General features: G+C 42.3%; 2 protein-coding genes across 5 annotated transcripts in view; both read left to right on the top strand.

The window, feature by feature from the left end:
- The window catches only part of pard6a (par-6 family cell polarity regulator alpha), a 34,117-nt gene extending 20,813 nt beyond the window's left edge, over window positions 1-13,304 (top strand). Inside the window, exons 3-6 of the mRNA XM_083655006.1 lie at window positions 5,024-5,313; window positions 5,696-5,821; window positions 6,314-6,510; window positions 7,492-13,304. Of these exons, the coding sequence (XP_083511132.1) occupies window positions 5,024-5,313; window positions 5,696-5,821; window positions 6,314-6,510; window positions 7,492-7,828 (950 nt within the window). The 3' untranslated portion in view covers window positions 7,829-13,304. The remainder of the gene's footprint in view (window positions 1-5,023; window positions 5,314-5,695; window positions 5,822-6,313; window positions 6,511-7,491) is intronic.
- An 11,302-nt stretch (window positions 13,305-24,606) lies between these two features.
- The window catches only part of ppp6r3 (protein phosphatase 6, regulatory subunit 3), a 40,878-nt gene continuing 39,030 nt past the window's right edge, over window positions 24,607-26,454 (top strand). For all 4 annotated transcript variants that reach the window (XM_083654619.1, XM_083654618.1, XM_083654617.1 and 1 more), the window contains exon 1: window positions 24,607-24,772. The gene's annotated coding sequence lies outside the window, so the exon portion shown is untranslated. The remainder of the gene's footprint in view (window positions 24,773-26,454) is intronic.

Below are 26,454 nucleotides of genomic sequence, written 5' to 3'. Positions count from 1 at the left end.
CTTCACCCCAAAATTGATTTTTCAAAGCCAACTTCTCGACCCTTATCTTCAGCTGCAAGAGGGAGATCACACATTTTCAGGAAAGGGATGATCAGTGGACAGGGATTATCGTAGATTGTGTATAATTCAGCTTCACTGTGGGATTTAGAGGGGTTGATAACAAAAGTATCTGTTTATCAAAAGATGTAATCCTCTCAATTAATCTGGAAAATTTTAATTTGTTACACTGTGAACTGTTACTGGAAGAATTAATCATATTACTGCACTGTTGTTTACTCTTCTCTACACATCTCTGACTGGGCTAAATCTAAATCTACTGCAGTGCTACTTTTTGTACAAAAGCGAGAGAAAAGAGTAAAGGTGATTGTTTCGTGAAATGTTGCAGGAAGTATTCACAGTGGAAAAATGTATGCTTTTGAAATGATTGACCAATTTTTGGAATGTCAATTTCAATTCCTATTTTGAATGGAATGGACTTGTGCCTTTCCTCTCCTCTCCTCTCGTCTCTCATCTCCTCACCTTTCCTCCCTCATTTGTCTCAGCAGTTGGTACATTCCATCTGTATTTAATAAGAGTTGCTCTGTAGGGGAGCGGACTAAAAATCTTCATATAGGAGGGGGGGGGGGGTGTAACAGACACAGTGGCCAGACAGACAGGTTATTACCTTCGCCAAGGAGGTTATGTTTTCGGTGCCATTTGTTTGTTTCCTTGTCAGCAGGATTACGGAAAACCTGCTGGGCCGATTTTCATGACACTTGGTGGGAGGTTTACGGGCCCATTACAGAACCCATTACATTTTGGAGCGGATGCGATCTGGGTCGGCTCAAGGGATGGGGCGGGGCTAGGGAAAAGGGGCCGTAACTAGGGATCTAAGGTCGTAGAGAGTCCGGGTTCTAGGGGTGGGTAGGGAGAGTGGCTATTTTACCTGGGTGGTTGTAGGGGCGGGGCTAAGGAAAAGGGGCCATAGGGATAGGAAGGTCGTAGAGAGTCGGGGTTCAAGGGGTGGGTATGGGGAGTGGCTGGGGGGATGTGGGTGGGTCAGGGTTCTGATCCAATTCACAGTTTGCATATCATAGCAAACTGAAGTATTGGCCTTGGCGGAGGTCGGCTCTCTCCAAGTGCACTTCTAGTTCTAGCTATTGATGATTATGTACAACAATTAGACCAATATGGTGCTGATGGTCCTCCCTGACCACAGCTACAGAAACAGAACAGCGATGCATCTCACCACTGAAGGTGTTGTGCAGAATCCTGCCTGGCCTGAAGCTACTAACCCTCAAATAATCCCATTGTTCTGGGTTTCAATGTGTTTTAGTGCAAATTTGTAATATTTGCCAATTTTGTAAACTTGTATATTTGAATTTTGAATATTCACACAAAGTATTAATAACCAGACATTTCAATCAGCAAATATTAGCCTTCAGAAACCCATAATAGACGAACCTGAGAAGTAGTAGCTTTTGCAGCAGCAGCAGCAGCAGCAGTAGTACTGTAGTAGTAGTAGTAGTAGTAGTAGTAGTAGAAAAAAGGGAAAGAGTGGACTCTTGAGTATCATCTCAAAGTATTGTCTATCAGTAGCTGCCTTCGATCCGCAAAAATATAATATATCTGCCACCAAAAAAAAACATATTGGTCAAAACTAATCTGGGGTTTTAGTCTGCAAGCCAAATAATGACTCATGCCAAATTGCCAATAGGGTTTGGATGTAATTTATAAACTGTTGTTGGTTTTTGATGTGTGTTTGGTGATGTTGTTTGTGCTGAGCAGTCATGACAAAGTAAGGGAATGGATGAATGGAGATCAGAGCCACATCCCCCCCTTAACCCTGTTAATCTGACCCCTATCATCCCTGCTGCACGGATTAACTCTATTCCCTATATGGACCCCTATATTGCATCGCATGTGAGAGAGAGAGAGAAAGAGCTCTCTCTATGGAGGGAGGGAGAACTGAGGGGCATGTGGCAATAGCAATGGCCATTGGGCATGCTAAACTATGCAGTTGCAATCACAGTTTCCTGCATCTTGGTTTTGTATAATGATCTAGTCAGCTCTTTCTCTGTACACATTGCTCTACATGTGTGCGGTTGTTATTAACAGTAGGGTTACCCTAACCCTAACAGGCTGACGTTTGTGTTGATGCTCAAGTAGGTGATTTGCTCATCTGTTAATATAAATACTGTGGTTGTTTCTGGCTCAGACAGGGACAAGACACCATTGTACCTCCTGACACAGAGATTGGGGGGGGGGGGGGGGGGGGGTTCCAAAACCCCTCAGCCAAAGGGCCTATAGGCAGGTTAGGTGGGTCTGGTGACAAGAACCAGTGCCGTAGCTAGCCACTGTTTTTACATCAGGAGCAACTACTACTTTGAATGGAGTTATTATGCCTCCGCCGGCGATAGCCAGGCCGGAGGTATTATGGATCCGGGTTGTCCGTCCGTACGGCCGTACGGCCGTCCGTCCGTACGTCCGTCCGTACGATGTTTGTTAACGCGATATCTGAGGAACGCCTGGACGGAATTTCATCAAATTTGCCTCAAACATCGACTTAGACTCAAGGATGATTTGATTAGATTTTGGTGGTCAAAGGTCAAAGTTCAAGGTCACTGTGACCTCTCGAACGCCATTTTCAAGCTTGTTAACGCGATATCTCAGGAATGCCTTGACGGAATTTAATCAAACTTGTCTCAAACATCGACTTGGACTCAAGGATGAACTGATTAGATTTTGGTGGTCAAAGGTCAAAGGTCAAGGTCACTGTGACCTCTCGAATGCCATTTTCAAGCTTGTTAACGCGATATCTCAGGAATGCCTTGACGGAATTTAATCAAACTTGTCTCAAACATCGACTTGGACTCGAGGATGAACTGATTACATTTTGGTGGTCAAAGGTCAAGGTCACTGTGACCTCTCAAACGCCATTTTCCAGCTTGTTAACGCGATACCTCATGAATACCTTGACGGAATTTCATCAAATTTGCCTCAAACATCTACTTAGACTCAAGGATGAACTGATTACATTTTGGTGGTCAAAAGTCAAAGGTCAAGGTCACTGTCACCTCTCGAACGCCATTTTCAAGCTTGTTAACGTGATATCTCAGGAATGCCTTGAGGGAATTTAATCAAACTTGTCTCAAACATCGACTTGGACTCAAGGATGAACTGATTAAATTTTGCTGGTCAAAGGTCAAAGGTCATGGTCACTGTGACCTCTCAAACGCCAATTTCCAGCTTGTTAACGCGATATCTCACAAATGCCTTGGCGGACTTTCATCAAATTTGCCTCAAACATCGCCTTAGACTCAAGGATGATCTGATTAGACTTTGGTGGTCAAAGGTCAAGGTGAGCTCTCGAACGCCATTTTCAAGCTTGTTAACGCGATATCTCAGGAATGCCTTGACGGAATTTAATCAAACTTGTCTCAAACACCGACTTGGACTCAAGGATGAACTGATTACATTTTGGTGGTCAAAGTTCAAGGTCACTGTGACCTCTCACACCCAATTTCCAAGCTCTGTAACGCAACATCACAGGAGCGCCTTGACGGAATCTCTTCCAATTTGCCTCAAATGGCGATTTGGACCCCAGAATGAACTAATGGCGGAGGCATAAGTCCGCCTTGCGGTCGTTCTAGTTAATTTTGTAGTATTTACATTTAGCACCTCTACCTGAAACACATGACATTGATACATGCATGTTACAAAATTTGGAGTACACATTCATGCACAAATTACATCACCGGCATCAACTTTAACTCAAATCAACTCTCAATAACTGTCAAACTAAATTAATGTCTGCAAAACTGTTTACAGTTTTTGGATATGTGTGAGATCATGTGCGAAAATAAATCAATATTGTTTTTCAGTGAAGTTCTCCTTGAAGCAGTTGTGGAATCAGGCAGTGAAAGACAGGTAAAATATCTTGTGGGTGATGTCATGCTGGCAGCTGACTCTTGGTGAAGCTGCACAGCGAGAGGTTTCCCAAAACAAAAAGGAAAGCAAGAGAAAGAGGAGACCAGGAAAGAGAGGTAGAGGCAGGGGAAGGAAAGGTGAAGTGTGGGATTCGAAAAATGACGTGGGAAAAATTTAAAATATTTATAAAATAAAATCCCTCTCGCACCGGCGGTCAGAGTAATGGATAGATATATGAAATTTGATACATAGCACAATATTGTTGGACTGAAGTATATTAATCCCCCTCCAAAAAAAAAACGAAGAACAATATCCTGACGTACTGTTCCACTTGATTTGATTATGTGGATAAACCTGTGAATTTCCTCCAAGCCTGTCTCTATTTCTCTTTATCACTCTGTTCCATCTCCCTGTGCTCCCTCCCCCCTTTCCTACATCTTTGTGTGGAGGAGTCCTAGTCTCGCCCTAGCCAGCCGTCGCTGCAAGCTTGCTGACGTAAGACGTTGGGTTGGCCCACTTGAGACTAGAGGAGTCCAATAAAAATGGAATACTCCATTGCTCTCTTTCTCTCTGTTCGACCATGTTTTGGGGAATAATCGTTGGTCAATTTCCCCCAATAAGTCATTCAGTCTCATCTTTTGAGTCTCTTAAACATACTTTTTTTAGACTAGCCTTTTTGTGATTCATGTACTATTGTGTGAGTATTTTTGTTCCTATAGTTTTAATTCATCCATTGTTGTTGCCTTTGCTTAATTTGTACCATTATTATTGTATTCAGAGTTTTTTTTATTCTATAATGCACCCTGTAAACTCTAAGAAAGGTGCTACATAAATAAAGTTTGTTATTAATATTTAGCTTTAGATCTGCTAAAAGTTTGAATTTTCTCACTTTTGAGTTGAGGCTGCCTCACTCAACATAGTGTGGCATCAAATAGACTGGCGTCCATGTTTGTTGCTTTTTTCGACCAAGAGCACTTGAATGGTGTCATGTTGTAATTACGACTTCACAACTGGGAGGAAATCGCTTCCGAGGAGCACATGAATGCAGCATTGCTTTCACAGCATTAAAAGACAACACATCAACTGCTGTCTTTCTCTTTCTGTCCCTTCACAGAGGATGAGCCTGTGGTTTTTGCCACCAACTCCCTCCAGAGGCGTAAGAAGGGCTTGGGCTTGAGCGGGCTGCGTGCCTCCGGCTCAGGCTCCACCCACCAGAAGAACAGACCGGGCCTTCTGATTGGCTTGCCGCAGGACTTCCGACAGATCTCTTCCATCATCGACGTGGACATCTTGCCCGAGTCGCACCGACGCGTACGACTCCACAAACACGGCACCCACAAACCCCTGGGCTTCTACATCCGAGACGGGGTGAGCGTGCGGGTCACACCGCAGGGCGTAGAGAAGGTAAGACACAGCAGAGAAGATCACAGGTGAACCCATATTACCTCTAGTATGGGGAGTGGGAAGAACACCATCTATAGTCATGAATCTCTCTGAATCTGAACCAAATGTTTTATGGTCATGATTCTGTAGCCGGCTTTTTGAATTGGTTCCGGGCTTAAAACTCTTTATATAAGGATTTTTCGAGACTTGCAGAGTAGATAATGGCTAATGAAAATTAAATGTATGTTTTGTACGTACATGTCTACCTACATACTGTACGTACTGTGTGTACATGTTATACCTTTCCTGATGTCAAATCTGGTTTCCTAAAGCTCTGAAAATCTTTGTCTGAGAAATGTGACATTTAATGACCATCTCTCCATGCTTCCTCGTCCTCGTCTAGGTCCCAGGAGTGTTTATCTCTCGGCTGGTGCGAGGCGGGCTGGCAGAGAGCACAGGGCTGCTGGGAGTTAATGATGAAATCCTGGAGGTCAATGGCATCGACGTGGCAGGAAAAACTCTGGATCAGGTGAATAGTCATCATAACCAGGAACATGTGTAACGCCGTTGTGTTTTGATGGTCATTGCGGCAACCCATGTTAAGGGCTTGCCCAGGGGTGGATTCGAAACTGCCGACCTTCGGCTTGCAAGGCGGACACGCTAACCACTACACCAAGAGAGCTAGCCCCCTTGGCGGAGCTGATTAACGTGCCTTTATACTGGGGGAGTGAGTTTAACCAACTCACTCGCTACCATTCGGGACTCACGAGGACTTGCATTCGTTCGGTTACACATGGAAGGAAATGTTTGGCAAGTGTCCGGAATTAACTTGTAGGTTCATTTGTGTTCAGCAAGATAACCTTCAAAAATGAATGCCATTTTTCTGATTTTTGAAGTGTAAATGCAATCGCCAAAAATGGGGATTGCCAGAAAATGCTTCCAAAAAAAAAGAGAAAAAAAAAATTGTAAGCATGTCTGTGTAATGCTTGAAGTACCGTCCTCTGTCTGTCCATCACATCAGGTGACGGACATGATGGTGGCCAACAGTCACAACCTGATTGTCACGGTGAAGCCGGCCAATCAGAGGAACAACGTGTCTCTGCGTGGCAGCAAGATGTCTGCCGGAAACACCTCCACAGGATCAGCCGGATCAACAGGCTCCGCCCCGTCACACGACTCACCAAGCCCCGCCTCTCAGAGTAACCCCATCACTGCCAGGTAAGACAGGAACAGAATGAATAGAGGAGGGGTGTCAAACTAATTTTAGTTCATGGGCCACATGCAACCCAATTTGGTCTTAAGTGCACCAGAAAGAAAATCACTATAATAACCTATAAATGACAAACCTCCTGTTTCCTGTTTCTTTTAGTGTAAAACAATTGCAGGTCCATTTTAAGAACACGTTTTCACGTAGGGTTATCTCAGCTACCATCAAACAAATTATCAAATCTACTGTCTGTAACTGTGCATTAGAATTGGCAACTTAAGTGTGCAATTCTCTATAGTCAAGGGTAATGAAAAAAGTTGACCATTTAGTGATGAAAACATGAATAGGCTACTACTTAATACTGAACTTGCTCCTGAAACCTGGTACCTCTTAGTAAGTCATAAGTGCATCACATTGAAGGACTTCTCAGTGCAATTTTCACACTTTGCAAAGTCGATTTTGGCCCCCGGGCCGTATGTTTGACACCCCTGGAATAGAGGAGAAGAGAACTGAAGAACACTGGATACAATATTAGCATTTCACACATGGTTCAGTTCAAATTCTGCAAATTCAGCTTTGGACTGTTTAAATGTAGCCAGTCAAACAGACTAAAAAAATATCTTCAATAGATAACCTTGATCAAATATTTCTATGAGTAGAGGAAACTTTGGGTTCTCGCAATATGGTCCCTCAATTGTTTGACTATCTCTGAAGTGTTTGTTATGGCTTGTACATGAAGGAAGCTAGACTGATACAGGTTTTCAAAGGCAAATACCAATGGCAATATTTTTTTTGGACTGCAGATATTTTGTACTAGCATTCGGTGACTTCAAATTTGACCATTTTGCAATTTTGTAATTGACCACGGCAAAAAACAACAACAAAAAACACGACATTCCAAGTGTTGAATGTTTGATGGGGTTATATCGGCCTACCCCTCCATTTTAGATGTTCATTCTACTGTTTTCATATTTCCCCCTGTTTTCTCTCAGCAACAGCGTTGCTGAGGGCGACAGCGAGGACGAAGATGAGGACGGCGACCTCATCATCGAGAACGACAGCCTGCCGGCCTACGTTCCCCACCGGGTAACCAACGGCAACAACAGTAACCACAGCAGAGACTGGTCCCTACCACCGGCTAGGCCCCTCTCACTGAGTGACACATCGGCTAGAGCCCTCCCACAGAGCATCTCATTGCCCAGTAGTGTTGGAGCGTCCCTGAGTGACAGCTCCATGGCCACCCCCGATCACAACGGAAGCCCCGCCCACACAGCCAGCAGCAGCAGCCAGGAGAGCATGAGAGAGGACGGCAACGTCATCACGCTGTAACATGACGCCATTTTATTGTGACCGTTCTTCCTCTCGATTCACTGCTACAGGTTCTCCTTTTGTTTTAACGAGGGTGGAGCGAGTGTTTTAACTTTCTGGACAGGATCAGGAATGCTGACAAGACGACAGACAGGAGACACAGGAGCAGTGTTGCCAGATCTCGCGACAGAAACAAGCAACCAGGTCTTCAAAGACCTAAGGGCTTTTCACACTACACTTAGCCTGGGGCTAAGGGAGCTGTTAGCCCCAGGCTAAGAAAGCTGTTCATGTTGTCCAATGTTGTGCATTGGTAGTTCTGTCGCCTCACAGCAAGAAGGTCCTGGGTTCGATTCCCGCCTGGGATGCTGTGGGCGCTGAGGGTGTGTCGCCACTCCCATGTCCTCAGTGCATACTGGCCAGGTGGGGTTGTCAAAAAAGGGCCTTTCTGTGTGGAGTTTGCATGTTCTCCCCGTGCTCCCCTGGGGTTTCCTCCAAATAGGAACCCCTGCTAAAAAAAACATGCAGGAAAAAAAGCTTTCACACTTGCACAATCCTGGAACATTCCAAAGTGGGCTAACCCCGATTTTAGGGCTAGCTGGCCCTGCTCAGTTGCCAGTGTGAAATGGGTCCAGAGACAGGGCCAAGCTAACTGGACCGCTATAATGGGCAGTTGCTAACCCTGGGCTAGTAGAACTGCAGTGTGAATTGTATAGCCATGGGTTTTGGTTAACCTGGCTTAACAAAGCTGTCTGCCAAAATGGGCTAAGTTTAGGGGCTTAGGGGCTTAGGGGCTATCTTATCCCTATTCTTAGCTATACGAGAATGCAGTGTGAAAAGCTCTTAGACTCAGTTCTTAGTCTCTATCCACGTTGCTCAACTACAGACTGGAGACTTTCTCACAGCTTTCGTTTTTTTTTACTATTTGAAAAACAAATTGGTGGAAACTATTTGAGAGTTTAAAAAACCTTCAGAACCATCAGAGTCTTTAGGGCAGAGCTTTGTGCAGAAGCTGTGTGCTTGTAAATGGATAAAACAATTAAATAATGTAACATTGCTCGGGAGTCGGGACATCCATTTTCAGTGTTTTAAGAATCTCTATGTTACAAAGGGATTCTCTGTATCTCCATTTTATTTCACTATGGAGGATAATAGGGGGAGAGCATCATTTCTGGTAACTTGACAAAGGGGCGTAGGTTTGTTAGCGGCTGTTCTGATGTCCTCAGACCAGACGATTGATTGTTAGGTGGAGATCTCCAATTGTCTGGGAGCCGAGACTATCAAAGACCTGGTTGCTTGTTTCTCTCACGAGAGCTGGCAACACTGCACAGGAGAGAAGGTTTGGCTTGGATCTGATCCCAGGCCAGCAGGGGTCACCCTGCATAGGAGAGAAGGTTGGGGTAGGATCTGATCCCAGGCCAGTGAGGGTCACCCTGCACAGGAGAGAAGGTTGGGGTAGGATCTGATCCCAGGCCAGCGGGGGTCACCCTGCACAGGAGAGAAGGTTTGGGTAGGATCTGATCCCAGGCCAGCAGGGGGTCATCATGTGTTTTCAGAGACTTCCCCATCAACAGGTATAACAGCAGCTCTCGTTACACCTTTGTATTTCTGCCACATATGGCTTTGGTAATCAATTGTGTTGCAACACTAGGCTATAATGTAGTTTTACAGACATAGAAACACAATGACTGCGATCATCACACTTTATTACATTGCTATTATGAATTCATAACACAAATAGGTTTTTACTGCAACACTTAACCATGAAGTGTAAAGAAAAGGGTGGGGAGCACATGGAAAGGTGTGTCAAACAAATGGATGGCACATATAACCAACCGTATATGACGGAAAACAGCTTGTTTGTCAGCGGTTCATTGAAAGCGTTGGTGTTTTTACACTCCAGGGTTTACAACAATGGCCAATGGAAATGTATAATGCTCTAGTCTTGTGAAGTGGGAACCCAGTCTGAGTGAAGGTCAAACCTACTAGTGGAACAAATGGGGTAGAGAGTGACAATTCTTCAGGATTTGACCCCAAAAGACATTCCTCTCTCCTCCTCAAAGTTTATTTTTTAACCTTTATTTATACAGGAGGGGGAGTCTCACTGAGAGCAATGCTCTCTTTTTCAGTAGCGCCCTGTTCACATTCACACACACACACACACATTCACACCTGCGAAGCTGACCAGTACAACCACAGTCTGATCTGCTGGCCACTGAGCAGCCCCACTGGAGCAGTTGGGGTTAAGGGCCTTGCTCAAGGGCACCTCAATGGTGGTAATGAGGGAGGGGCAAACACTGCTTTTTCACTTTCCCCACCCAGATTTATCCTGCTGGTCCTGGGGATTGAACTGACAACTTTCCGGTCACAAGCTTGCTTCTCTAACCTTTAGGCCAGTGGTTCTAAAAGTGGTGTCCGGGGACACCCAGGGGTCTTGTTCCAGAGGATCCCCAGCAAAAAGGGGAATAATTGTTTTCATTATAATTATATCCGTAAGTAACGCAATTACAGAATGTATGACTATTTTGGTCATGGGTTTCATACACTTTCTGTAAAAAAAACCTCTAAAAGCAGAAATCTTATCAGATTGGGGACCCTGGGACAAAGTCTTATCAAATGGGGGTCCATGGTCTAATTTGTGTCAGTTTAGGGGTCCTTGATGTGAAAAGGATTTTGAACCCCTGCTTTAGGCCACCAGTGCCCCAATTAGGCGGGAGACACAGGAGCAGTGAAATTAGCTAAATTAGGCATCCTTTCACATAGACACAACTAAACAACCATGATCAAATAAGATATACACGCAATCTCACATACATACAGTATGTGCGGGGGCAAAATAAGGAAATTGCTGTCATGTTTGAAGCGTTTGAGAGCAGTGCACCATGGGTCACACATACAGAAAAAGTACGCGTGCCCAGATCATATAAACCTGCATGTGACCATTTTCCCTCCTGGAGCCCCCGGGAGTGTTACCTTACAGTCAAAACTGTCCGCTCAATCAGCCAGACACTACTCTCTCTCTCTCTCCCTCCCTCTCTGTCTCCCTCTCTCTTTTGCTCTGTCTCCCTCTCTGCCTCCCTCTGTTTGTCTCTCTCTCTGTTTCTTTGTCTTTCTCTCTGTCTCTCAAGTCCAGTAGAAATAGTTTATTAGAGCGACTGTCGAACAAAATCAATGTGACAAAATAATTAGTTTACAACATACATGATTTACAAAAGGAGCTTGGAACTATCCATACATTCATGCCATATTGATTTTGAATTTGAAATTATTTTTCAAATTGAAAACAGGTGTACAAAAACATGCGCCAGATCATGATAAGTCCTCTGAAGCGTTGCCTCTAGCTGCTTATTCCTTCTTTTTGGCCACCTGAAATAAGAGAGTGAGTGCTCTGTCTGTGTGTCTGTGTGTGTGCACGTGCATGCGTGTGTCTAAGCTTATGTTCCATATCAACATTTCAAGTCCTCCAACGACAGGAACGTTTCCAACGTTAATTGATATATTTCAAAGGGTTCATTTGAAGACATCACCAATGTTCATTTGAAAATGTTGCACAATTAAAACAAAAGAAAGAGGATGTGCAGCAAATGAATGAAAGGTAGGCCTAAGTATGTAGCCTAATCTTTCTCTGGTATCATTACAGCATGATATTTTCATCTGGGCTGATTTTTAAAATGGCGGGGTAGGTTAGGCCTATATTGTTTTGCAGCTCAACTTAAACGTAATTCTTCATCATATTGGATGGCTTGCATCCTGTCTGAAATGTTGCATAATGCATATTGTTTGTCCAAATGTGATGTCAACAACAGCTTAACACACGCACGCACAACACTCACACGATTTTCTTATTTTCGTTCATGCAAATGTATTAATATATAAATGTAAATGTAAGATTATAAAACAAGGGACTCTTTCATTATCTGGGAGAACTTTTTATGTAAGAGAACATTTTATAATATGTGTAAAATATGGAGAGTATTTTTCTTATTCTTGTACTTTGAAATTGTATATGAGAGGAGACGGGGAGGAGAGTTTATAACTGGGGAAAATGGAATGGACTTAATAAACAGTGTGAACAAGCACACATAATTCTGGATCATATGCTATTTCATCAATCCTGGCTTAAATTGTATGCAGGATAGGCTATCATCTTTATAATACATCACCCTTCTATTATGCTTCCAAATAGCCACTCATTTATGGCGTTTTTCCCTCAGAAGACCCTGCTATCATAACGGACATCAGTTTGTTTACGAGTTACTATGATGTCTATGATGCATTTACATCATAAAGTCAACCTAAGAAGGTGAATACAACTGAGTTTACAGTAGGTGGCTCCACTTCCTGTTTGGGATGCAAAATGGCACAGCCGCTGTAATTAATCTGCCCTTCTAAACTACTTTGCAGATTATGCTTGATTTCAACTTTGGGAAACAGTCAACAGGGATGATTTATAAATGTTGTGCTTTTGAATCTAGATGGTCGTATTGCCTTGCCTGCTAAACCTCTTGATGCCACATCTTGGCAGAGCTCTTTCTGGCAAACAGAAGTGGCTAAGAAGAAGCACGCCTTTAACTTAACTCGGGTTGGTTCCCTTCAATTTGCAAATGAAATGCTCCCGCCTACCTGTCTGTATTTCACAGCTCTCAAAGTTGTTCAAAAAATAAGGTTCGATAGCGGGTCAAAATAAGGCGGGATATCCGCTCATTTCCCCACTTGTGATTGGTCGAATACCATCGAAGGCGGGTATCTGCTCATTTCCCCACTTGTGATTGGTCAACACCATCGAAGGCGGGTATCCGCTTATTTGCCCACTTGTGATTAGGCTAATACAATTAAACTTCCTTCTGGTCTGAAGCGTTGTTTTTTTGGAAGATGACAACTTCCTCTGTAAAAGAAATTTAATGGGCGGAAGTACAGACTGTCTCTGGAGCATTCAAAATTGTGGAAGAGATCTCACTTGAGAGACTACCCCATAAGCTACACTATCAATATTCCATTCTCCCCATGTATATAGCCCTTTAGGCCATAATAGCGGGACTGTTTGCAGACATTTTGGGTGTGGTAGTACCGTCATGCAAAAAAAGGATGACCTACACTGACTGTGCAACCTTTTATGAAAGGAAGTGCCTTTTTGAAGTAGGATACCTGCTTTTCATCAGATACCATGTCCTGTTTTACGTCAAGATGATGGCTGAAAAGATATTCACAACACAAGTCTAGCACCTTAGTCGAGCTGGGAGGTTGTGTTAAATGAAGATATTGTAGGAGAGCAGGGCAAACGGACTCAGAACCTCCTATGGACTTTGTTTGCTTTGCCCCTGCCTAGTTAAATCAATGACTTTTCTGCAAATGTCTAAGCCGGGAATTACAGACTTAATGTGGGGCCTGTACTGAAGTACTAGCCGGTTTCTCTATGAGTATATGGGCCTGGATGTAACTAAACTGTGAATGTTATTTGGAAAAAAATATATGCTGATTATCAAATTACAATATTATGGTAATAAAGTATTATGAAAAGGAATATATTTGGTTTTGGAGGACCTTGTTTGTCATATTAATTATTTTCTATTGATTGGTTTCTAGCCCCAGAATGTACATGTATATCTGTGTAAATCAATCTTTCTTTCTCTTTCTTTCTTTCTTTCTTTCTTTCTTTCTATCTTTCTTTCTTTCTTTCTTTCTTTCTTTCTTTCTTTCTTTCTTTCTTTCTTTCTTTCTTTCTTTCTTTCTTCTGATGTTTCTCTGAATGTGATAAATCTGTCTTTCCTCCCCACCTTCAAACAAGGTATTGGGTGTTTCCTGGCTGGGATTAGGTGTTATGGACCCACCCAGAAAAACATCCAGAATGTGACCCGGGTTCAAACATTCCAGCAAATTAAAGGGAAAATCTTAGGGACAATGCCGCACTCAGTGCCACCCTTTCTTGAGTTTGTGTGATTTCAGTGATAAATGTACAAGTACTTATTCAACTTTACTCTAGTAAAAGTAAAAAAAAGTACAGGCTCTGAAATGTAATCAAGTTAAAGCTAACAAACTCACGTCATATTAATATAATTTGAAGACTATTCAATGTTAAAAGGTGCACATAATGCGTGAAAGCTGGGAGAGTGTGAGACGAGAGAGAAAACGTTACATTGTCGTGCATTAAAACTAAAGTAACTAGCTCATTTTGAAAATGTAAAGAGTAGAAAGTACATATTTTTGTTAAAATGTAGGGAGTAAAAAAATGTAGGGAGCAAAAGTAAAATGTCATAAAAATAAATACCCAGTAAAGTACAGATACCTGAAAATCCTACTTAAGTACTGTTAGAATCCCACTTCTGACACGATACATATTACCGGTATTTCTGTATGTATTTAAATTAATAACAGAGAAGAGAAGGGACTCTATATTCTTGTCTTACTATTGGGAAGATGTCAAATAGGCGAATCGAATGTTGGCAGGTTACTTTAAGGGGGGGGGGGGGGGGGGTTAATGAAAATGTGTGTGTGAGTCTGATAGAAAAGAATTACACAAGAAGTACAGTAACATTACATTACATTACAAAAAAAAAGTACAGTAACAAAGTATTTGTACTTAGTTACTTGCCATCTCTGACCATATGACATGATTCTTGCCATTAGAAATACAAATCATGAAATGCTCCTGGTCCTTCAAATCTACTACAATACTATCCTCTACTGGTCAAAAGGACACACTGCAGCCGAGACAGCAGCCAACACTCTGCCCATTTTCAACCAGCTTTGTATCATTAGAACATCAGTAGTATATCAGAAAATTGTAAACGGTTTTGAAGTCTGTCATATAATTTGACAGTTATTGAGTGTTAAAGTGTGGACCAGTGACATCACTGGTCCACACTAACTCAAATTAATAACTCATTAACTCAAATCAACTCTCAATAACTGTCAAACTAGATGAATGATGAATAGTTTGACAGTTATTGAGAGTTGATTTGAGTTAATGAGTTATTAATTTGAGTTAGTGTGGACCAGTGATGTCACTGGTCCACACTTTAACACTCAATAACTGTCAAATTAAATGACAGACTTCAAAACCGTTTACAGTTTTCTGATATACTACTGATGTTCTAATGATACAAAGCTGGTTGAATTAAGTTGTCCATATTTTAATATTTTACCATCACTATTATCCACAAAGAAAACGGACGGTTTTTCAAAGGTTAGCAGTACTTCCATATTGAACTATACTGAAGCAACAACACTCTCAAGTGGCAAATCAGAATGAAGAAACAAAACAATAGCACTTTACATTACAGCAATGACCAAAGTAATAACCGGGTAATAGCTCGCTATTAACAATGGGTATATATCTGGGTAATTAGACTGATATTAAATACAAATAAATATTAAACACATGATACGTCTTTTTGCATTGTACAGTATGTAATACATCACACTATTAACTGTGTGTCTCATCTCTCCGGAGGTAATGGATGAAGACTTTCTCTGAGCTCACAATTTGATTGGGTTTACTGAACTCCAGTGACCGCAACCTCTGGACACCTGTACAAACACACGCACGTGCACGCACACACACACACACACACACACACACACACACACACACACACACACACACACACACACACACACACACACACACACACACAGGTAGGAAAGGCATCATGAGGCATCATAAGGGTCATGAGGTTACATTATAAGGCACCTGTAAAACCCTTGATTGCAAAATTACAACATCACTTTTAGCTATTGTAAAAAATCCCCCGCAAAGAAATATGTTTTAAGACCACATTATAGTCAATGGGTGCTGTTGTTCAGCCTCACAATGCTATTGGATAGTAAATATGTTTATTGACGGTTTTAACTTGACAACATAAACATTCTAAATTGCTCCCAGCTTACTTCCTGTTGCAGTGTTTGCTAATACAATAGCTGACAGGAAATAAGCTAGTTTCAAACTGTTCCCATAGCAACACAATTCCATGAAAACTGTCTATAGGTCCCGCAATCCTGCTATGAACCACAACCTCCTAATTAATTTGGGCTTTTGCAGGGTTAAGGAATTAAATGGCATTATAACGCATCATAAAGCATCAGAAGGCATTTAAGTAATAAGTACATTTCAATGAATGAGAGACTAGAAGAAAGTACAATAAACTTTAATGATACAATAAACAAATTAGATTTGGCGTATGACTCCATGATGATGACGCTCCTCCTGAGACGTGAGGAGGACGTCAGTGATTTATAGGATAGAGAATCCCCCCATAGGGAATTCTTCAGGATTCATGACAGTGGTGGTGTTCCGGGGAGGAGGTGGGGCGAAACAACTGCTTTGCAAAGATCAGCAGCTGAGGGGTAACAGGACAAGGTGAGTTACAACCAGTAAGATACATGGGATCTGATAGACTACTCCGGTTAAGCGTGGGAGACTGTGATTGGACAGGGAATGAAGGCGCGTACAATGAATGAGTGATATAACCTGAACAGGGCATTGACTGCAGATAGACAGAGATGAATGAAAGGGGCGTGCAAATCAATGAATGGGATGGCTGATCAGGCATTGGCTATGGGAGGTAGTCTTCATCATTGAAATATAGTCTAAGACAATATTTGATTAAACCATTGTACGACATATTAAGTGCATTAAAAGCACATTGCCGTCACATGTTAGAGTGTTAGAGCATGATAAACTCTCAGGCAGAAGACTCCAGGTGCCAAAGTGCAAATCAATCCTGAAGCTATCTTTTGTTCCAGTATCCATTAAGCTGCTGAATTTTAATCCACAATCTTAGTGCAATAGACTAGAGCAATGTGCAATAACACTCAAGCACTTTAACACTCAGCACTTTACAGTCAGCTAAATTCAGATGCTAGGCCTAGTCTAGATCTTAGTGCAATAGAGTGATGTGCAATAACATACAAGCACTTAAACTTAAACTAGTCTCTTGGCTAAGCCGTCATGTTGTCATTGTAAAAGGTCCTTTGTTGTTGTTTTTATTGTTGTCCTTATGTGAAGCCTTAACACTGTCAAATGCTTCTATGTTGTGCGATTGATGTCATGTTTTATATAGTCTCGCTGGCCAGCCTCCTCTCCTCTCCCTTCCTCGGACAGAAGGGAGAGGAGGCTGGCCAGCGAGACTATGTTTTATATGAAGCAACTGTTTAGTACTGTGCCCATGACAAATTTCCCCCGGGGACATAAGGTTTAACCTAACCTAATCGAACCTATTTTAAACACTACGTGAAAACATTTAGTAATAGAAATATATAATAGAAAAACTACATAATTTTGTAATACCTATGATGGTGCCTCATATTGCCTTATGCGATGTATCTCATTACACTCCTTATGCTGCCTCATGATTCTATGCAACTCCTTTTAATAGGGATGGCGCCTGATACCTTTTAACGCGTAACAGTATGATGCCTTTATGATGTCTTATAATGCCTTATAATGTCTAATGAGCACCGCTTCAAATGAAGGGTAACACCATAAATTAATCAATAGTTATTAGGAAGCAAATGACGAATGAAGGAGTTTGGCGTCAGTTTGCAGTGAAGTCCTGCTGCCGGTGTACCTTTGAGCACGGCATACCAGCCTTGCAGACCCTGCTTCAAAACAGCGCTGTCATTCTCCACAGACACAAACCTCCTGCCATCTGAAAAGGACAACATGGTCACTCACAAGTTGATTTTTTATGAGTGATATACAATATTATACAATGTATGTGTTTGCTGAGATTTTCCCAATTGAAAATCAGATGTGGTCCAGTCAGTGTCATCTGATATGATGGATACATGATGCAGTTTGATGACATATTGACAGTACTAGACTGTGAAGGACACAGACAGACGGACAGAGCGACAGACAGAGATTCCGTTCAATTCAATTGGCTGATCAAACAGACAGCAGAGAGCCTGGTCGGTGGGCTAAACTCACGTTTGCCCTTCAAGTACATCATGGACTGCGGACCCCAGTGGACATTCAGCTGAAAGCAGAAGGAAAGGAAATACGTTTTCATGAAACGAAATTGGTCTTCTTTTCTTTTGCAGCAAAGCAACAGAAAACAGAGTGAAAGAGTTGTACCTTTTGTGCATGATGGGACTGTACAACCAGTATGACCACTAGAGCACATGTCCAGAGAGCTGTGGTTTTTGTCCTCTGAAACAACATGATGAGCATAACACTGTTACACATCCAAACAAACATGGATAGTTACAAAAGTCATTGATAGTTACAAAAGCCAGTTACCATTTGCATACACTCATCTACATTTATATTTCAGACATTGAGCTGACACTGAAGATACACTTTTTAAGGGCAACAACATGCAGTCAAATAAGCTTCAATTCCTAAACTACACATATTACAAGCAACTAATAGTAAGGAGGTCAGAGACAGATGCAACAAAATATTTGTGACCCTAGAATGCCTATGTGACACTAAATATCTATTCAAACTCAGGATATAACTTGGTTATGATGCCACAGTGATGATGTCACTGTTGAAGGTTTTCATGTCATCATTGAAGACCATGATGTCAACAGTGATGATGTCATATTGTCATCATTGGTGATGTTACACCTGACATATGTCACTGTTGAAGGTTGGTGATTTCACTTATTGATGTCATGCTTTAATGTGATGTCCGTGATGTCACGTTCGAAGGCCAGCTCAAATCTAAACCAGCGAGGAGGGAACAGACACACAACAGACACAAACGACCAATCATATTATCAAGTATTCCATATTTGAATGATCCGTTAGTAAGTGTAGTCACTGTACGACTGAGATTTTGGTTCTGTCCTTCCAGTTTAGTAGTATTACTTTTTTGCTATTGTTAAGGAAACTAGGCATCTTGCGTGCCACACGCGCTCGATTCCTAGGGTGGAGACCCTGGAGACTGACACCAATACAGACACACAGATACATTCTTCTAATATCTTACCGGCAGACTGGATGCCTTGCGGCATCACCACCACAGAGCCCACTTAGCCAATTTACTACTAGGCAACTACGGTACTAGGCATCTCGCTCACTAGATTCCTAGCCTCGCCCGCTCTGCAGCTCGCCGAGCTGGCCTCGCAGCTCGCATACGCAGCTTGGCTGCTGTGTGGCCTCGAATGCTCTATTGGCCCGCGCAGGTGTGTGTGTGTTGCTCACAAAATGTTATTGCCCTCAAGTTTACATGTGCGCGGGTGTGTGTGTGCCCTTTAAGTTTACATCCATCAGTCTTATGACATCACTGGTGACATCATCAGTGATATCACTGATGGCATCATCAGTGATGTCACAATGCCTCTGGGACAAAGATGACATCACAACAATTGCTCGAGTGACATCACTGATGACAACATCACTAATGACATCACAATTGTGATGGAACCACACTGCTGCAAAGCACAGACACACACCACCACCTACTTAGCCTATTTAGCCAACTGCGATGTCACTCAGGCAGTTGTGATGTCACCATATGATATCAAACATAAAGTAGACAATAAAAAGAGTCAATATTTATTTAAAAAAAACTGTAAGGGACTACATTAACCTTTTTTTGTATCCTGATTACAATAACCGGATTACATGTAATCAGTTACTTCCCAAGCCTGATGGTCGTGCGTCAAAGCCCTTGCAGTAGGGCTGTGCCGTGGCCGGTGAGCCTGTGGCGTAGCCGGCGTGAAGCTCCCCGAAAATGTGACTCAACAGCTGACGTGAACAGCGCAAGTATAATGCTATCTTAGGCAGGTCTTATGCCGCATTCATGACATCTCAGAACTTGGAAGCTGAAACTCGAGATTTCCAACTTCCAGCATCATTGCGTTCGTTCATGCTGTTTTTAACTTGGATTAAAAAAACAAAGACATACAGAGCTTGCTAATTTCATTGCAGCTGTTAAATTCAACATATTGCTTTAATCAGAGTGAAATATAAACACATATTGCATAAGTACACTTCAAATTAGGTCAACAAACACTTTGATGACATCAACTCGGACAACCCGGAGCTCTGAAATTATACCTGAATACCCAACCTGTAATTCTGACCTCGACAATCGTTCACTTAATTTTTTCAAAGTGGGAGCTTGTATTTTTTTCTTCAGAGTTCCGAGGTGTCTGGAACGCAGTTTGATTAGGACTCATTCCTCTGGTAGGCTACTCTATTCATACCCAGGTACAGTTTAAATGATAACAGACCTTATTTGTGTAAAACACTTTTACAAAACAACACAATCACAAAAACAGCACTGGCATAGTTTCAAAGAGAAGAGACCCATGATATCTGCCTGCCTCCGACATTTAAGACACACACTTCATGCTACCTACCATTTCTGCCGCTGTAAAGCAACCTGCAGGCGTCAGTCCACTGAGATATATGATATATTATTATTATTATATTATTATATAATATATTTATTATATGTTGATGCGTCAGTCCAGCCAAACCATGTGTGATTCAGCCCAATGTTCCTTCTCCTTATATTCCCTGGCACTAGCAGCAGGGCCGCGGGTTCGATCCCGGCTCCCTGTGTGGCCTGACGGGAATCCTGTTTACTAGCAGCTAAAAAAACCACCACAAAAACACTGGCTTACGTCAGCCATGGCCATGGACCATAATTTGGAGTATTGGACATCAATATTGTGTGTGAGGTTTTGTGTGTGTGTGTGTGTGTGTGTGTGTGTGTGTGTGTGTGTGTGTGTGTGTGTGTGTGTGTACGTGCATGCGTGCGTGTGTGCGTGCGTGTGTGTTGTGTGTGTTACTTATTTGTTTAAGAGTCTTGTGGCCTGAGGAAAGAAGGTATTCCTCAGTCTGTTGGTTGACAGTAATGTAACTGATTACTTTCCATTACTTTTGGATTACGGTAGGCCTACTTTTGAACACATTTCCGTAACCCTTTATTTTACAGGTCCCTATAAACATGAACACCGGTGACCCTACATATGAACACCAATGTAATAGTAATTACATTGGTGTTCATGTCTAATTACAAATAGTAAATATGTAACTACATGTGTAACTACATAATCTATTATGTAATTATACATGAACACCAATCACAGTAATTACATTGGTGTTCATTATGTAGTTAGGGACCTGTAAAATAAAGGGTTACCCATGTCCTGCATTCGACTACTGGAGCTCCTCAGGAGGACATAAAAAAAAATGGTGATACTAATTTCAGACCGTATCTGTGTCACTGTGTCTCATTAATAATAATACAATGACAATTTTCCATCTTTGGATTACAGTGCACTGATAATATCTGGTTTCTAGTGATTTATTTTCTGCACTGATACTTTTTAAGAACCAGTGTGTTTTTTCAAGACTGGTTATTTTCTCTCTCCAGGGTTTGGGGTTTTATTTATTTACACATATCAAATCCCGATTACATCTTCTTTTCTGTAACTGTAAGGGACTACAGTTACCTTGTTTTGTATCCTGATTACAGTAACCAGAGAGATGTAAGCAGTTACTTCCCAAGCCTGAATGTAATGTGCTTTCATCTTTCTCATGTACCAATAAGGTTTGACCTTAAACTAATTGCAACAGAATTTATTTTCACATTTTTATGTTCATATTGATGCCCGAAACACTGTACTAAAAATCCCAGAAAATCCCATTAGTGGAAGTATGTTAAAATGACGTTTTTTCAAAATGGGTATTATTCAAATTTTGGCCATATCTTGACTCCAAGTACTAGACCTAGAATTACAAATTTGTTGTCTATTTCCACAATTTTGGGGGCAAGGAATCCACAGAAATGGTTGTTGAGTCTCTAAGTAGAACAGATTTTTATTTTCTCATGTAAGTATATAGTCATAATACAACATGGCATTTCTCACAATGTTAGTCCCACTGATGACATCATCAGTGATGTCATAAATCCACTCACACACACACACACACACACACACACACACACACACACACACACACACACACACACACACACACAGTCTCAGTGATGATCTCATCAGTGATGTCATAAATTGTGACATCATCAGTGATGTCAGAGGCATTGTGATATCATCAGTCATGTCATAAGAGGTTGTGATGTCATCAGTGATGTCATAAAAGCAGTTGTGACATCTTCAGTGATGTCATAAGAGCAAAATCAAGTCCCAGGGGCAGACACTGAAAGAAGTGGGAGTCTGGCTTCAGTCTTCAGCCATGGACAGCTGTATGTTACCAGCTCCAGGACAGGTGATCCAGCATCCCTGAAGTATGCCATCAAGGAGCAACCAGGGTTGAGGCCGCTTAACGGCCGAGGTGCTTATGCGAGCTGCAGGGCCAGCTCGGCGAGATGCAAGGCAGGCGAAATCGCGTAGCGCGCAAGATGCCTAGTGGATTATAATTTCAATTTGAATGGTGAAATTAGATCCTACTTGATATCTTCTTGATATCTTTGAGTTTTGCTATGAGTTGTACCATGTTCATGAGAATCACCCACCTGTGGCATTCTCAATCCATAGGACATGAATGAAAGGCCAGGGGTCTCTGATTTCCACATGTGGATATTGATGTGTCCAACTGCTGCTATGATGTCACAGCTATCAGAGGTACTGGTTTGGATCTCTGGTGTAACTCCAGCTATAATGCCCAATGCCCATACCATGTAATGTTTTGTGGCCATCAATGGTTCTGATGTTATGGTCATATCAGCAATGTACTGAATGAAGTGGCCTTCAACATTGCCAGGGAGGTATGTTCCTTGAGAAGCAGCTGCACTTGACTCAACCTTTTCACCTCCTGATATGAGGAACAGAATCGAAGGTTACCAAGTGTTTTCACCAAAAGTCTAGATTGAAATTGGTGATGCATTTGTCAGTCCTATCTGTAATGGCGTGATGAGAACCCTTGCCCTTGCTGCCCGCATGGCCTGTCCTATTGCAGCTATGTTTAATTCACAGTTCTTGCCAGCAAACAGTTCTTTGAGGATAAGCTGAAGGGCTTCGATGTTTCCTTTGGCAGATTATATATTTTGAGGGATATGCATCTCTGGGAATCTTGATATCTTTTATCTCAGTCTTTACCAGTCTGGCAGCAGTTTTCAGAAGACACACTTGTCACTCGAGCAATTGTGATGTCATCAGTGATGTCACTCGAGCAATTGTGATGTCATCAGTGATGTAATAAATCCTTCTTCTGGGGTGTTTTATGGCAGTTGGCATCCTTGTTGCATTACGGCCTGGCTGAGGCTTTATAAGTGGTGGGAGTATAAGTAGGGAGAAGAGCACAAGTGGTACATCATCTCCAGAGTAAGTGTGTATTGTTTATTTATTTTTGTTTATTTGCACAAAGAAAATGAATAACAACAGATAGTACAAGTATCTTAATAAGCTATTATTAAGCTATACCTATTAGTAAGCTATTAGCTAACTAGTAAGTGCTTATTAAGCTAGCCTACTTTGAATGGTAACAGACTGTGACTGTCATTGGTAACAGACAATAAATGGCGGTCAACTTATCCATAACCTTCGGATATGGAGACTACCTGTCCACTCGTCTGCATGTTTGAGCTACAACTTGCGGTGTGCCTTGCCAAAATCAAATTGCCTCCAATGCGAGACTCGTGAAGACATGACTATGAAGTTATGGTTTGCGATGGCTGTCTGAGGGAACAAGATGTGCATGAAAACTCACCCTTTTCCACTAACTGTAACATTAGAACATTAGCCACACTTACATTTTTTATGTTTTGTTTTGTTATGTTACAGTATGTTTGGTAGGGCTTTAACATAGCCCCGCCCCTTTCCTGACCACACCCCCTCCCACCTCCCACATACACTCCCCCCGATACACCTGTCCATGCCCCCTACCCACCTCTCGAATCCAGACTCTCTACGACCTTCCTAGCCCTAGCAACGGACCCTTTTCCCTAGCCCCGCCCCCTCCATTGAGCCGACCCGGATCAGATCCACCCCAAAATGTAATGGGTTCTTCCTTGGCCCATGCTACACCCTTCCACCAAGTTTCATGAAAATCGGCCCAGTAGTTTTGCCGTAATCCTCCTGCTAGCAGACAAACGGTCAGACAAACGGCACCGAAAACATCACCTCCTTTGTGGAGACAATGCCAATTTTGACAATGTTCCACTACTGGGATTTTCTGGGATTTTTAGTATGTTAAATTGGAAGGTTTCAAGAACTGAATACAACAAACACAGGTGCAAGAAAAACACTAATGAGGGTTTCCACATTCCAATCATGGCAGTTGGAAACCCTCATTAGTGTTTTGCGTGCAGCTGTGTTTACCCTGCCTTTTCGACACAAAATGGGCCCCGTGAGAAGGGTGTATAAGTTTAAGGTTGGGTCATTTTTTCTAACAGATTCCCTAGACTATTTCCTCCATTCCTCCACCTGCAGAAATGGTGCGTTTTGTCAACGGGCCCTGCACCGACACCGGCGCAGGGAGCAGAGCAGCGGACGTATGTGGGTATGCTTGATGTAGGACACCGTGAAAATACATGGGTGGGGTTAATGTAATGGTCCAGTTTCACCGAATGTTTCCTATATTAATAAGTGATACAGTGAAACACCCCAATGGTGTTTACAGTTACTGTGCGTAACCCCAAAGCGTTTTAATAAACAGAACTTATGAAACGATATAATGCCTCGTCCATCCGGACTGCGAGGTAAATTAAATCGAGGAAGTTTTTTACCCTGAACCGGTGTGATCGCTTGGCCAATAGAGCTCCAGTGACTGCTGTGCGCGAGTGACATACAGCCAATAGCAGTGCCGGAACTAGCTCGGTGACAGGCTGTAGTGTGGGGGAAGGGGTTGCTGAAGTTGATGGAGCCGCCATCTTGAAAAGTGCCCTCCGCTGATCTGCCTTTTGGCGCCTGTCAGAATCCGTTTTAACGCTTTATTTTCCTTAGCGGAGTCCTGTGCTGTTTGTGTATTCGTGTCGTTTACGTTTCAGGCTAATGGCCAAATAAGCTACATGCCGGAGACTCGTCGTTTCCCGCTGTTTCTCGGTAGGTACACTTGCTAACGTGAGCCCATGCACTTCGCTGGGGTTGAAAAGACGAACTGACGCTTAGCCAGCAGTCTGTAGATAGCCGGCTACTGTTAACTGGCTAGCAAGAAGCACACTTGGCCATCTTGCTTTTTCGTAGCGTAAAGGCTAGGTCAACAAGCCAACGCTATGCTGTCAGCGCTACTCCTTGTGTACCTCTAGCAGCTAATTTGCTAAACGGTCAACACTGAGTAGCAGTTGGAAGCTAACGTTAGCTGGACAACGCAATGCAGGCTATGCAGCTAACCTAGTTGGCCAATTAACATTAGCTACAATACAATAGCTACTAGCTACCTGCTTAGCTGATTTGTACGTAATTTTGGGTAGCCAAGTTAACACCAGCTAACTTGGTTACCTTAGCTGGCAACGGGACACATAATGTTAACGTTAGCTTTAGCCAGTTTTCCATGGCCGGGGTGTGTGTGTCCAACATTAAGGTTAGCTAACCCCACCAGTCTGTTTTGGGCCCTGATGTAGAAATGGGCTGATGTAACAAAAATGCACACAGTGTTTGACAGGCACACACAAGTAACATAAGCGTAAACGTTTAATGGCTGGCTATTTCCTTGACTGACGAACTTTGGTTAACGATTGCTAACATCACCGTTACGTTAACCAGTCGGCTTGGCTGTACGCAACCGTCGTCGGCTTCTTGAATGCCGAACCGCCCGAACGGTTAGCGTATAGTGTCAGGATCAAATGTTTTGAAATGTCTTGTCATTTTCATGATTGTATCGCTAGTTTCAACGACTCCTTGCAAATTACTTTCACTGCCGCATGCCAGTCCTCTCTAACTGGCTTCTTATGAACCCAAGTATTTCTCTGTTGATTCAGGACTAATGTTAGCGACTGTAAATACATGAATAGCCTGATCCTCTCGGCCTATAACGTTAGGCCTTCACAACATAACGGTAGGTCTGCTGGTCGAGTTGAAAAACTCTGTTGTCCTGTCATTTTTTTTAGTGTTGGCCTTCTAAGTACGATGGGAGCCAAGGTAACGTTAAACACAACTGAAATGCTGCTAAATTCTGACAGTAGTGAGAAGGTTTGATGTAAGCTTAATACTTTATCAGTCACTTCACTTTGACAGGTAACAGTCATTTGTTGATTGTTTTGGTTTGGCTCGTAAATTGGTGAAAAGTAGCTGCTATATGACCAACCAACCAATGTGTCTTGAAGGCGAAAACCCTAAACTGTTCTTATGAGGCTCTAAAGCACTAAAAGCTTTTTTATGGATGGTGAAAGAACAAATCCAAACGTCAGACTAATGAGCCTTTGGAGACTTTGGACCGGATTTATGTTGTACTGTAGCAGTGGCACATCTCTAGCTGGACAACTATCGCTGAATGATACAGAAACAACATTGATGTAACGTACAGTTAGTATGTGACAGTGATGATAGCATGTTGTGTAGTGCTTGGATTTTAGGTTTTAAAGCAGCTACCGGTATTCTAGTTGACTAGCCTCTGTCTTTGGTATCTAGCTTGTTTACTATGGTCTTACACTTTTTCAGTGTCAGTACATCATTCCATTTTTATCGTATGAGAACCTCCCTTTGCCCCTAACTGCTTTATATTTGTGAACCTAAACTAAACCTAGAACACAGCCAAGAGATGAGCTTGATGGATTTTGGCATAACAG

This window comes from Poromitra crassiceps, assembly GCF_964638095.1.
Source record: "Poromitra crassiceps genome assembly, chromosome: 18".
In the NCBI taxonomy this organism is placed as follows: Eukaryota; Metazoa; Chordata; class Actinopteri; order Beryciformes; family Melamphaidae; genus Poromitra; species Poromitra crassiceps.
The sequence above is the reverse complement of the archived record's forward strand: the minus strand, read 5'-3'. Positions and strand labels throughout refer to the sequence as shown.